The sequence below is a fragment of the Bombina bombina genome, chromosome 10 (genome assembly GCF_027579735.1).
Source record: "Bombina bombina isolate aBomBom1 chromosome 10, aBomBom1.pri, whole genome shotgun sequence".
Classification (NCBI taxonomy): domain Eukaryota; kingdom Metazoa; phylum Chordata; class Amphibia; order Anura; family Bombinatoridae; genus Bombina; species Bombina bombina.
This window is the reverse complement of record NC_069508.1, coordinates 163041916-163057461: the sequence shown is the minus strand read 5'-3', so window position 1 is coordinate 163057461 and position 15546 is coordinate 163041916. Positions and strand designations below refer to the sequence as shown.

Here is a 15546-nt window from a genome sequence, read left to right as displayed (position 1 = left end):
GAACGATTCTCTCTTCAGAAGAGGCCAAGACTGAAGAGCTCTGAAAATTGCACGGAGTTCCAAAATATTGATCGGTAATCTCACCTCCTGAGATTCCCAAACTCCTTGTGCCGTCAGAGACCCCCACACAGCTCCCCAACCTGTAAGACTTGCATCTGTTGAAATTACAGTCCAGGTCGGAAGAACAAAAGAAGCCCCCTGAATTAAACGATGGTGATCTGTCCACCACGTCAGAGAGTGTTGTACAATCGGTTTTAAAGATATTAATTGAGATATCTTTGTGTAATCCCTGCACCATTGATTCAGCATACAGAGCTGAAGAGGCCGCATGTGAAAACGAGCAAAGGGGATCGCGTCCGATGCAGCAGTCATAAGACCTAGAATTTCCATGCATAAGGCTACCGAAGGGAATGATTGTGACTGAAGGTTTCGACAAGCTGAAATCAATTTTAGACGTCTCTTTTCTGTCAAAGACAGAGTCATGGACATTGAATCTATTTGGAAACCCAAAAAGGTTACCCTTGTCTGAGGAATCAATGAACTTTTTAGTAAATTGATCCTCCAACCATGATCTTGAAGAAACAACACAAGTCGATTTGTATGAGATTCTGCAAAATGTAAAGACTGAGCAAGTACCAAGATATCGTCCAAATAAGGAAATACCACAATACCCTGTTCTCTGATTACAGACAGAAGGGCACCGAGAACCTTTGTAAAAATTCTTGGGGCTGTAGCTAGGCCAAACGGCAGAGCCACAAACTGGTAATGCTTGTCCAGGAAAGAGAATCTCAGGAACTGATAGTGATCTGGATGAATCGGAATATGCAGATATGCATCCTGTAAATCTATCGTGGACATATAATGCCCTTGCTGAACAAAAGGCAAGATAGTCCTTAAAGTTACCATTTTGAATGTTGGTATCCTTACATAACGATTCAATATTTTTAGATCCAGAACTGGTCTGAAGGAATTCTCCTTCTTTGGTACAATGAAGAGATTCGAATAAAACCCCAGCCCCTGTTCCAGAACTGGAACTGGCATAATTACTCCAGCCAACTCTAGATCTGAAACACATTTCAGAAATGCTTGAGCTTTCGCTGGGTTTACTGGGACACGGGAAAGAAAAAATCTCTTTGCAGGAGGTCTTATCTTGAAACCAATTCTGTACCCTTCTGAAACGATGTTCTGAATCCAAAGATTGTGAACAGAATTGATCCAAATTTCTTTGAAAAAACGTAACCTGCCCCCTACCAGCTGGGCTGCAATGAGGGCCGCACCTTCATGTGGACTTAGAAGCTGGCTTTGCTTTTCTAGAAGGCTTGGATTTATTCCAGACTGGAGATGGTTTCCAAACTGAAACTGCTCCTGAGGAAGAAGGATCAGGCTTTTGTTCTTTGTTGAAACGAAAGGAACGAAAACGATTATTAGCCCTGTTTTTACCCTTAGATCTTTTATCCTGTGGTAAAAAAGTTCCTTTCCCACCAGTAACAGTTGAGATAATAGAATCCAACTGAGAACCAAATAATTTGTTACCCTGGAAAGAAATGGAAAGTAGAGTCGATTTAGAAGACATATCAGCATTCCAAGTTTTAAGCCATAAAGCTCTTCTAGCTAAAATAGCTAGAGACATAAACCTGACATCAACTCTGATAATATCAAAAATGGCATCACAGATAAAATTATTAGCATGTTGCAGAAGAATAATAATATTATGAGAATCATGATCTGATACTTGTTGCGCTAAAGTTTCCAACCAAAAAGTTGAAGCTGCAGCAACATCAGCCAATGATATAGCAGGTCTAAGAAGATTACCTGAACACAGATAAGCTTTTCTTAGAAAGGATTCAATTTTCCTATCTAAAGGATCCTTAAACGAAGTACCATCTGACGTAGGAATAGTAGTACGTTTAGCAAGGGTAGAAATAGCCCCATCAACTTTAGGGATTTTGTCCCAAAATTCTAATCTATCAGACGGCACAGGATATAATTGCTTAAAACGTTTAGAAGGAGTAAATGAATTACCCAAATTATTCCATTCTCTGGAAATTACTTCAGAAATAGCACCAGGAACAGGAAAAACTTCTGGAATAACCACAGGAGATTTAAAGACCTTATCTAAACGTTTAGATTTAGTATCAAGAGGACCAGAATCCTCAATTTCTAAAGCAATTAGTACTTCTTTAAGTAAAGAACGAATAAATTCCATTTTAAATAAATATGAAGATTTATCAGCATCAACCTCTGAGACAGAATCCTCTGAACTAGAAGAGTCATTAGAATCAGAATGATGATGTTCATTTAAAAATTCATCTGTATAAAGAGAAGTTTTAAAAGATTTTTTATGTTTACTAGAAGGAGGAATAACAGACATAGCCTTCTTGATGGATTCAGAAACAAAATCTCTTATGTTATCAGGAACACTCTGAACATTAGATGTTGATGGAACTGCAACAGGTAATGATACATTACTAAAGGAAATATTATCTGCATTAACGAGTTTGTCATGACAATTAGTACAAACAACAGCTGGAGGAACAGCTACCAAAAGTTTACAGCAGATACACTTAGCTTTGGTAGTTCCAGCACCAGACAGCGATTTTCCTGAAGTATCTTCTGACTCAGATGCAACGTGAGACATCTTGCAATATGTAAGAGAAAAAACAACATAAAAAGCAAAATTGATCAAATTCCTTAAATGACAGTTTCAGGAATGGGAAAAAATGCCAAGGAACAAGCTTCTAGCAACCAGAAGCAATGAAAAATGAGACTTAAATAATGTGGAGACAAAAGCGACGCCCATATTTTTTAGCGCCAAAATAAGACGCCCACATTATTTGGCGGCTAAATGCTTTTGGCGCCAAAAATGACGCAACATCCGGAACGCCAACATTTTTGGCGCAAAAGAACGTCAACAAAAATGACGCAACTTCCGGCGACACGTATGACGCCGGAAACAGAAAAGATTTTTTGCGCCAAAAAAGTCCGTGCCAGAATGACGTAATAAAATGAAGCATTTTCAGCCCCCGCGAGCCTAACAGCCCACAGGGAAAAAGTCAAATTTTTTAAGGTAAGAAAAAAAAAAGATTGATTCAAATGCATTATCCCAAATATGAAACTGACTGTCTGAAAATAAGGAATGTTGAACATCCTGAGTCAAGGCAAATAAATGTTTGAATACATATATTTAGAACTTTATAAAAAAAGCGCCCAACCATAGCTTAGAGTGTCACAGAAAATAAGATTTACTTACCCCAGGACACTCATCTACATGTTTGTAGAAAGCCAAACCAGTACTGAAACGAGAATCAGCAGAGGTAATGGTATATATAAGAGTATATCGTCGATCTGAAAAGGGAGGTAAGAGATGAATCTCTACGACCGATAACAGAGAACCTATGAAATAGACCCCGTAGAAGGAGATCATTGCATTCAAATAGGCAATACTCTCCTCACATCCCTCTGACATTCACTGCACGCTGAGAGGAAAACCGGGCTCCAACCTGCTGCGGAGCGCATATCAACTTAGAATCTAGCACAAACTTACTTCACCACCTCCATAGGAGGCAAAGTTTGTAAAACTGAATTGTGGGTGTGGTGAGGGGTGTATTTATAGGCATTTTAAGGTTTGGGAAACTTTGCCCCTCCTGGTATGAATGTATATCCCATACGTCACTAGCTCATGGACTATTGCTAATTACATGAAAGAAATACACACACACACATATATATATAATAGTAGCAAAAACTTGCACTCGCTGGACTTTTTCAAACACCAAAAAGTTTTAATGTAACGTTTCGGAGATAAAGTATCCCCTTCCCCGTTTGTCTCTGAAACATTACATTAAAACTTTTTGGTGTTTGAAAAAGTCCAGCGAGTGCAAGTTTTTGCTACTATTATCTACTACTCACTAGCACCCTGGCTGCTGAATTTTGAAGTGAGAGTGCTCATCTTTGTACTATATATATATATACATACACACATATATATATATATATATAAACAGTGACACATTTATACGTATATATATATATATATATATATACACACACACACACACATTTTTTATATATAAATATACACACGTGTGCAAACTAAAGTATAGTAACACAATGAGTGCTGCCTAAGGACACGTAGTGCACAAGCTAGGGACACATATCCAGAATACAGCCTTTAGATAGACACAAAAAGTACTGTACTGCCGAGGGACACACAGCACAGACTAGGAACACTGAGAATGGAGCACTGGAATATAGAGAGAACACACATAGCACAGTCTCTGTAGGACACACACATAAAACACACACACACACAGACACATAACACACACACATAAAACACACACACACAGACACATAACACACACATAAAACACACACACACAGACACATAACACACACACATAAAACACACACACACACAGACACATAACACACACATAAAACACACACAGACACATAACACACACACATAAAACACACACAGACACATAACACACACACATAAAACACAGACACATAAAACACACACACACACAGACACATAAAACACACACACACACAGACACATAACACACACACATAAAACACACACACACAGACACATAACACACACACATAAAACACACACACACAGAGACACATACCACACACACATAACACACAAACACAGACACATAACACATTTAGATTGTAAGTTCCCACAGGAACAGGGCTCCCAATTCCCCCTGTGTTTGTTAAATTTTTTCTGCTGTCTCATATTGTACTGTCCTTTTTACCTTTGCTACCCATGGACAGCACTGCGGAATCTGTTGGCGCTTTATAAATAAAGAATAATAATAACACACACACACACACAGACACATAAAACATACACACACACACAAACACACATAGCACACACACACAGACACATAACACACACAGACACAACACACAGACACATAACACACACACACAGACACAACACACAGACACATAACACACACAGACACATAACACACAGACACATAACACACAGACACATAACACACAGACACATAACACACACACACACAAACACATAACACACATACAAACACACACACACACATAACACACAAACACATAACACACACACACACACACATGCTTTCACATACAGAATGCATCCCAAACACAAATAATGGTACATTTGGACATATCAATTACACACCTTCTAATTTTGTCTGGATGATCTTCTCCATCTCACAGACTATTTCTTGTCGGACTGCAAAGTCCTCTTGGGATATCCCATGCTCTTTAACAGTTTTCCGCAGAGCATCTTCCAAAGCAGTGATCTGGGCAGAAGACGGAGGGGGCAGGTTTCGCAGCTCATTTTCTTCTTGCTTCTCCTATCAGGGGACAACAGACTGTTGAGTGATCATTGTGATAACTGCACGTCACTTGCAAAATAACATTTCTTTTTAGTCTGAAACAGAGGAAACGTGTGTGTGGCCCACTCAGACCATGGAAAATTATGTAATATTCTAGTTTGTTTTTATTTTTTTTCTAAGAAAAACAAAATGTATGCTTACCTGATAAATTCCTTTCTCCTGTAGTGTAGTCAGTCCACGGGTCATCCATTACTTATGGAATATTTCTCTTCCTAACAGGAAACTGCAAGAGAATTACCCAGCAGAGCTTGCAATATAGCTCCTCCCCTCACCTGTCATACTCAGTCATTCGACCAAGCATACGAGAAAGGAGGAACCATAGGGTACAGTGGTGACTGGAGTTTAATTAAAATTTAGACCTGCCGTAAAAACAGGGCGGGCCGTGGACTGACTACACTACAGGAGAAAGGAATTTATCAGGTAAGCATAAATTATGTTTTCTCCTGTTAAGTGTAGTCAGTCCACGGGTCATCCATTACTTATGGAATACCAATACCAAAGCTAAAGTACACGGATGAAGGGAGGGACAAGGCAGGAACATTAAACAGAAGGAACCACTGCCTGAAGTACCTTTCTCCCAAACACAGCCTCCGAGGAAGCAAAAGTGTCAAATTTGTAAAATTTTGAAAAAGTGTGAAGCGAAGACCAAGTCGCAGCCTTGCAAATCTGTTCAACAGAGGCCTCATTTTTAAAGGCCCAGGTGGAAGCCACAGCTCTAGTAGAATGAGCTGTAATCCTTTCAGGAGGCTGCTGTCCGGCAGTCTCATAGGCTAATCGTATTATGCTACGAAGCCAAAAAGAGAGAGAGGTAGCCGAAGCCTTTTGACCTCTCCTCTGTCCAGAGTAAACGACAAACAGGGAAGAAGTTTGACGAAAATCCTTAGTTGCCTGCAAATAGAATTTCAGGGCACGGACTACGTCCAGATTATGCAAAAGTCGTTCCTTCTTTGAAGAAGGGTTAGGACACAGAGATGGAACAACAATCTCTTGATTGATATTCTTGTTAGTAACTACCTTAGGTAAGAACCCAGGTTTAGTACGCAGAACTACCTTGTCTGAATGGAAAATCAGATAAGGAGAATCACAATGTAAGGCAGATAACTCAGAGACTCTCCGAGCCGAGGAAATAGTCATCAAAAACAGAACTTTCCAAGATAACAACTTGATATCAATGGAATAAAGGGGTTCAAATGGAACGCCTTGAAGAACATTAAGAACTAAGTTTAAGCTCCACGGCGGAGCAACAGACTTAAACACAGGCTTAATCCTAGTTAAAGCCTGACAGAAAGCCTAAACGTCTGGGACTTCAGCCAGACGTTTGTGTAGAAGAATAGACAGAGCAGAAATTTGTCCCTTTAACCAACTAGTAGATAAGCCCTTTTCTAAACCCTCTTGTAGAAAGGACAATATCCTAGGAATCCTAACCTTACTCCATGAGTAACTCTTGGATTCGCACCAATGTAAATATTTACGCCATATTTTATGGTAAATTTTTCTGGTAACAGGCTTCCTAGCCTGTATTAAGGTATCAATAACCGACTCCGAGAAACCACGCTTTGATAGAATCAAGCGTTCAATCTCCATGCAGTCAGCCTCAGAGAAATTAGATTTGGATGTTTGAAAGGACCCTGAATTAGAAGGTCCTGTCTCAGAGGCAGAGACCACGGTGGACAGGACGACATGTCCACTAGGTCTGCATACCAGGTCCTGCGTGGCCACGCAGGCGCTATCAGAATCACCGAAGCTCTCTCCTGTTTGATCTTGGCAATCAAACGAGGAAGCATTGGGAATGGTGGAAACACATAAGCCATGTTGAAGACCCAAGGGGCTGTCAGAGCATCTATCAGCACCGCTCCCGGGTCCCTGGACCTGGATCCGTAACAAGGAAGCTTGGCGTTCTGACGAGACGCCATGAGATCCAGATCTGGTTTGCCCCAACGACGAACCAGTTGAGCAAAGACCTCCGGATGAAGTTCCCACTCTCCCGGATGAAAAGTCTGGCGACTTAGAAAATCCGCCTCCCAGTTCTCTACGCCTGGGATGTAGATCGCTGACAGGTGGCAAGAGTGAGACTCTGCCCAGCGAATTATCTTCGAGACTTCCAACATCGCTAGGGAACTTCTGGTTCCCCCTTGATGGTTGATATAAGCCACAGTCGTGATGTTGTCCGACTGAAATCTGATGAACCTCAGAGTTGCTAACTGAGGCCAAGCTAGGAGAGCATTGAATATTGCTCTTAACTCCAGAATATTTATTGGGAGGAGTTTCTCCTCCTGAGTCCATAATCCCTGAGCTTTCAGGGAATTCCAGACTGCTCCCCAGCCTAGAAGGCTGGCGTCTGTTGTTACAATCGTCCAATCTGGCCTGCGAAAGGTCATCCCCTTGGACAGATGTGGCCGAGAGAGCCACCATAGAAGAGAATCTCTGGTCTCTTGATCCAGATTTAGTAGGGGGGACAAATCTGAGTAATCCCCGTTCCACTGACTTAGCATGCACAATTGCAGCGGTCTGAGATGCAGGCGTGCAAATGGTACTATGTCCATTGCCGCTACCATTAAGCCGATTACTTCCATGCACTGAGCTACTGACGGGTGTGGAATGGAGTGAAGGACACGGCAAGCATTTAGAAGTTTTAATAACCTGGCCTCTGTCAGGTAAATTTTCATCTCTACAGAATCTATAAGAGTCCCTAGAAAGGGAACTCTTGTAAGTGGTAATAGAGAACTCTTTTCCACGTTCACCTTCCACCCATGCGACCTCAGAAATGCCAGAACTATCTCTGTATGAGACTTGGCAGTTTGAAAACTTGACGCTTGTATCAGAATGTCGTCTAGGTACGGAGTCACCGCTATGCCTCGCGGTCTTAGTACCGCCAGAAGTGATCCTAGAATTTTTGTAAAGATTCTTGGAGCCGTAGCTAATCCGAAGGGAAGAGCTACAAACTGGTAATGCCTGTCTAGGAAGGCAAATCTCAAATACCGGTAATGGTCCTTGTGAATCGGTATGTGAAGGTAGGCATCCTTTAAGTCCACCGTGGTCATGTACTGACCCTCTTGGATCATGGGAAGGATGGTTCGAATAGTCTCCATTTTGAATGATGGAACTCTTAGAAATTTGTTTAGGATTTTTAAGTCCAAGATTGGTCTGAAGGTTCCCTCTTTTTTGGGAACCACAAATAGATTTGAATAGAATCCCTGCCCGTGTTCCGTCCGCGGAACTGGGTGGACTACCCCCATTAGTAAGAGGTCTTGTACACAGCGTAGAAACGCCTCTTTCTTTGTTTGGTTTGCTGATAACCTTGAAAGATGAAATCTCCCCCGTGGAGGAGAAGTCTTGAAGTCCAGGAGATATCCCTGGGATATAATCTCCAACGCCCAGGGATCCTGGACATCTCTTGCCCAAGCCTGGGCGAAGAGAGAAAGTCTGCCCCCCACTAGATCCGTTTCCGGATAGGGGGCCCTCTCTTCATGCTGTCTTGGGGGCAGCAGCAGGTTTCTTGGCCTGCTTGCCCCTGTTCCAGGACTGGTTAACTTTCCAGCCCTGCCTGTAACGAGCAACAGCTCCTTCCTGTTTTGGAGCGGAGGAAGTTGATGCTGCTCCTGCCTTGAAGTTAAGAAAGGCACGAAAATTAGACTGTTTGGCCTTTGATTTGGCCCTGTCCTGAGGTAGAGCATGGCCCTTACCTCCCGTAATGTCAGCAATAATTTCTTTCAAGCCGGGCCCGAATAAGGTCTGCCCTTTGAAAGGAATATTAAGCAATTTAGATTTAGAAGTCACGTCAGCTGACCAGGATTTAAGCCATAGCGCTCTACGCGCTTGGATGGCAAATCCGGAGTTCTTAGCCGTAAGTTTGGTTAAATGCACAACGGCATCAGAAACAAATGCGTTAGCTAGCTTAAGTGTTTTAAGCTTGTTCATTATTTCATCCAATGGAGCTGAGCGAATGGCCTCTTCCAGAGACTCAAACCAGAATGCTGCCGCAGCAGTGACAGGTGCAATGCATGCAAGGGGCTGTAAAATAAAACCTTGTTGAACAAACATTTTCTTAAGGTAACCCTCTAATTTTTTATCCATTGGATCTGAAAAGGCACAACTATCCTCCACCGGGATAGTGGTACGCTTAGCTAAAGTAGAAACTGCTCCCTCCACCTTAGGGACCGTCTGCCATAAGTCTCGTGTGGTGGCGTCAATAGGAAACATTTTCCTAAATATGGGAGGAGGGGTAAAAGGCACACCAGGTCTATCCCACTCCTTGCTAATAATCTCTGTAAGCCTTTTTGGTATAGGAAATACGTCAGTATACACCGGTACCGCATAGTATTTATCCAACCTACATAATTTCTCTGGAATTGCAACCGTGTTACAATCATTCAGAGCCGCTAATACCTCCCCTAGCAATGTGCGGAGGTTCTCTAGCTTAAATTTAAAATTGGAAATCTCTGAATCCAGTCTCCCTGGATCAGATCCGTCACCCACAGAATGAAGCTCTCCGTCCTCACGTTCTGCAAACTGTGACGCAGTATCTGACATGGCTCTCATCTCATCCGCGCGCTCTATCCTTAACCCAGAGCTATCGCGCTTGCCTCTTAAATCTGGCAACTTAGATAATACTTCTGTCATAACAGTAGCCATGTCTTGCAAAGTGATTTGTAAGGGCCTCCCTGATGTACTTGGCGCCACAAAATCACGCACCTCCTGAGCGGGAGGCGCAGGTACTGACACGTGAGGAGAGTTAGTCGGCATAACTTCCCCCTCGTCGTCTGGTGATAATTTCTTTACATGTAAAGATTGACTTTTATTCAAAGTAGCATCAATGCAATTGGTACACAAATTTCTATTGGGCTCCACATTGGCCTTTAACCATAGTGAACAAAGAGATTCATCTAAGTCAGACATGTTTAAACAAACTAGCAATGAGACTAGCAAGCTTGGAAATACTTTTCAAAATTAATTTACAAGCAATATAAAAAACGTTACTGTGCCTTTAAGAAGCACAGAAAAACTGACACAGTTGAAATAACAATGAACAAAAATAGTTATAGCAACCAAATTTTCACAGTAAATGTATTAAGTTAGCAAAGGATTGTACCCACCAGCAAATGGATGATTAACCCCTTAGTACCCAAAAACGGATAACAATTATATAATTAACGTTTTTCTCACAGTCAAATACACTGTCACAGGACTACTGTGACTGATTACCTCCCTCAAAATGGATTTTGAAGACCCCTGAGCTCTCTAGAGACGATCTGGATCATGGAGGATGAAGTAGACAGATTGTGACTGAATTTTTACTGTGCAAAAAAGCGCTAAAATAGGCCCCTCCCACTCATATTACAACAGTGGGGAAGCTCAGAAACTGTTTCTATGCAGAAAACAAAAATGGCCATGTGGTAAAAATCAAGCCCCAATAAGTTTTATCACCAAGTACCTCACAAAAAACGATTAACATGCCAGTAAACGTTTTAAACATACATTTTAAAGTTATGAATTGTTATTAATAAGCCTGCTACCAGTCGCTTTTACTGCAGTTAAGGCTCATACATTATTTCAGTATTTACAGTATTTTCAGAGTCAAAAATACATTCAGTGTACACACACACACACATCAGCCTGATACCAGTCGCTATCGCTGCATTTAAGGCTGAACTTACTTTACAATGGCATCAGCAGTATTTTCTCAGTCAATTCCATTCCTCAGAAAATAATTTACTGCACATACCTATTTGTTGCAGGGGGACCCTGCATGCTATTCCCCTTCTCTGAAGTTACCTCACTCCTCAGATGAGAACAGCCAGTGGGTCTTAGTTACGTCTGCTAAGACCATAGAAAAAAACCCAGGCAGATTCTTCTTCTAAAGCTGCCTGAGAATAAACAGCACACTCCGGTGCCATTTAAAATAACAAACTTTTGATTGTAGAAATAAACTAAGTTAAAAAACACCACAGATCTCTCACAGCTTCCTATCTAGTTAGGCTGCAAGAGAATGACTGAGTATGACAGGTGAGGGGAGGAGCTATATAGCAAGCTCTGCTGGGTAATTCTCTTGCAGTTTCCTGTTAGGAAGAGAAATATTCCATAAGTAATGGATGACCCGTGGACTGACTACACTTAACAGGAGAAAGTAACGCTTTTTTTTAGTCTTCACACCGCTGCATTAGCGCACAGATTGAGAAATAAAAGAACATGGGGAAACAGTGATTGAAGAAGCAAAAGGAAGTACCGAAGGCCCAAGGCAGAAAATGCTGCTGATCCAATCAGCAGTGCTAGTTGTAGATTTGAGACGTGCGGCCACGAGTCCAAAGAGGTATTTCTACTGTGTGTTTAACCCCATTGCAGGGGTTAAACACATGATGCTGCAAGGTCGACAGTCTTAAAATGACATATTCTAATGGATTAGAGCATGTCATTGTTTGACTATAATGGCCCTTTAAATTTTAACCCTTCCAGAAAAAGGGGCAGAATAAATATAAAAAACAATGCATAATTACACATCTTATATTACAATCTCAACTCGTTTATCATGGATAAGGAACAGATGGTGAACAGGAGAGAGAGGGGTAAGAAGATGGAGGTGGCAGGGAAGAGGGTGGGAGCTACAAAAATGAGTTTATGTGAAAGAGCTGTACGTAAGTAGAAACAGGGTGACACAGTGACTGTATTAGGGGACAGGAAGAACATGTGGGCTGAATTATTACAGTTCATAGGACTGTACTCCCTGAATTCAGTATAAAAATGTGCAGAATCCCCGAGACCTGTGTCCCATATAAGGATATGAGGCTCCGTGCAATGCAGCACCTCGCAGGGAGCGAACAGGCTTCGATGGCTGCCAGCCCTGTCTCTCGGTCAGTAGGCCTGTTACACTGTTTAATGAATATAAGCAGGAGCTGCAAGAAAACTTATAATGCACACAAGGAACATACTTATCCTGTCTGTGTGTGTGTGACGTGAGCGGAGACCAGAGAGATCACAGGCACAATATACAGTGTAGCGTGCAGTAATGACAAATAAGGAAATACAGGTTTGTAATAGGCCAGGCAATAAGGGCATACAGTATAACAGGACAGGCAAATAAGGAAATACAGGTTTGTAATAGGCCAGGCAATAAGGGGATACAGTGTAACAGGACAGGCAATAAGGAAATACAGGTTTGTAACAGGCCAGGCAATAAGGGGATACAGTGTAACAGGACAGGCAATAAGGGGATACAGTGTAACAGGACAGGCAATAAGGGGATACAGTGTAACAGGACAGGCAATAAGGAAATACAGGTTTGTAACAGGCCAGGCAATAAGGGGATACAGTGTAACAGGACAGGCAATAAGGAAATACAGGTTTGTAACAGGCCAGGCAATAAGGGGATACAGTGTAACAGGACAGGCAATAAGGGGATACAGTGTAACAGGACAGGCAATAAGGAAATACAGGTTTGTAACATGCCAGGCAATAAGGGGATACAGTGTAACAGGACAGGCAATAAGGGGATACAGTGTAACAGGACAGGCAATAAGGAAATACAGGTTTGTAACAGGCCAGGCAATAAGGGGATACAGTGTAACAGGACAGGCAATAAGGAAATACAGGTTTGTAACAGGCCAGGCAATAAGGGGATACAGTGTAACAGGACAGGCAATAAGGGGATACAGTGTAACAGGACAGGCAATAAGGAAATACAGGTTTGTAACATGCCAGGCAATAAGGGGATACAGTGTAACAGGACAGGCAATAAGGGGATACAGTGTAACAGGACAGGCAATAAGGAAATACAGGTTTGTAACAGGCCAGGCAATAAGGGGATACAGTGTAACAGGACAGGCAATAAGGGGATACAGTGTAACAGGACAGGCAATAAGGAAATACAGGTTTGTAACAGGCCAGGCAATAAGGGGATACAGTGTAACAGGACAGGCAATAAGGGGATACAGTGTAACAGGACAGGCAATAAGGGGATACAGTGTAACAGGACAGGCAATAAGGGGATTCAGTGTAACAGGACAGGCAATAAGGGGATACAGTGTAACAGGACAGGCAATAAGGAAATACAGGTTTGTAACAGGCCAGGCAATAAGGGGATACAGTGTAACAGGACAGGCAATAAGGGGATACAGTGTAACAGGACAGGCAATAAGGAAATACAGGTTTGTAACAGGCCAGGCAATAAGGGGATACAGTGTAACAGAACAGGCAATAAGGAAATACAGGTTTGTAACAGGACAGGCAATAAGGGGATACAGAGTAACAGGAGAGGAAATAAGGGGATACAGTGTAACAGGACAGGCAAAGTGCTGAAAAAGCACTTTGAGTCCCACTGGGAGAAAGGCGCTATATAAATACTAGTTATTATTATTATATAAAGCTAATAATCCACTCCCTTGTTACTTCCCAACTTGACTACTGCCTTCTTACTGGTCTTCCTCTTTCCCGCCTCTCCCCCCTTCAAACCATTCTAAATGCCTCTGCTAGGCTGATCCACCTTTCCCGTCGCTCTGTATCTGCTGCACCTCTCTGCGAGTCCCTTCATTTGCTCCCCATTCACAGCAGAATTTCAAAATTCTTACCCTTACATACAAAGCTCTCACCAACGCCGCTCCCCTCTACCTATCCTCTCTAATACACAAGTATACTCCAGCCCGTACACTAAGATCCAACAACGACCTGCTCCTTGCATCCGCGACTATCACCTCTTCTCATGCTAGACTGCAGAACTTCTGTCGTGCAGCACCTACTCTCTAGAAAAACACTGTCCCTCGTGCTGTCAGACTTTGCCCTAATCTTTCATCCGTTAAATGCTCCCTGAAGACTTTTCTGTTCAGAGAAGCCTACCACCCAACTCAATAATAAACTACCTAACAACATTTCCCTAATCGAACTCTGCATTAACATCTTTTTCAATCTTGCAGTCCTCACCTCCTGTTTCTCAACCTCCTAATCCTTCTAGATTGTAAATTTCCACGGGAATAGGGCCCTCAATTCCTCCTGTATGTGTTTGTAAATTTTGTTGTGTCTCCTACAAGTTTTTTATCATTGTTTTATCTAAATGAATTGTATCCATGGATAGCGCTGCAAAATATGTTGGCGAAATCGAGACAGCTGCAGCACTAAAAGCAGATTGAAAGTGGCGAATATTGCAACGGAGGTCACGCAGAAGTATATTGAATTGGTTTCACATAACCCAGGAGGTGGTGAGAGTGTATATGGAACCCTTAGTGGAAGTATATCTTTCAGTAGGATTATCCCTAAGTACCGATAACTGTGAACCTGAATATCAATGCTATATATATGACCGTATTTGCAAAGACTGCTTTCTAACAACCTACAGCTATATGTGATTGCTGAACTGTGTCCTGAGTTTAACGCCATATGCATGAACTGCTCATACTAATCAATTGGTTCTTTTGCACTCACTATGCTTGCATGATCTATCGACTAGCATATGTGTATATTGCTTCTTTTCAACCTAACCACAATTGAGCAATATAATAGACTGCTTTAATGCAAGAATGCTTGGATTACACTGACCTGCTAACAACTATGCATTGATACTAACCTATATGCATGCACTGTTTGTAATCATCTATGACTGCATTTAACCTTGTCGTTTATTCCATGCTGCTTATTGCATTATTTGCTTATTAATGTACATGACGTACAGGTACACTATTGCATCTGTCTCTTATCTTATTTGTCTGTAGTCCTTATACCATTTAGGAATGTCATACTTAATTATGACATTTTCACGATAGTGATATTGATTCTGCAATGGTATAGTTTAACAGACTTTTAGTTGTTCCCTATGGCCATAGGTCTGTTTTAATTAATATTCTATGTATACTTAGGGTATTATCTGTATGTCTTTTCTCCTATGTGTAGGTGATCAATAAATATATTTGGATTATTTGTGAATCCTTGCTGTGTATTTGGTTCTATGTATCCCCTTGGTGCTATGCTTTCCTAGTATAGATTATATCAGAATATGATAGTGCTGGCTATGGAATCCTAGTATTTTTCTGACTTTTTTCTTACTTGTTATTTCTTGCTGTTCTTTAGAGTAAATATATATATATATATATATATATATATATATGTGTGTGTATATATATATGTGTGTGTATATATATGTGTGTGTGTATATATA

General features: G+C 41.5%; 1 protein-coding gene across 2 annotated transcripts in view; it reads right to left on the bottom strand.

The window, feature by feature from the left end:
- Positions 1-15546, bottom strand: part of TUT4 (terminal uridylyl transferase 4) — a 180968-nt gene that overhangs the window by 119468 nt on the left and 45954 nt on the right. For both annotated transcript variants that reach the window (XM_053693465.1, XM_053693466.1), the window contains exon 5: positions 5192-5369. In XM_053693465.1, coding sequence (XP_053549440.1) covers positions 5192-5369 — 178 coding nt within the window. The remainder of the gene's footprint in view (positions 1-5191; positions 5370-15546) is intronic.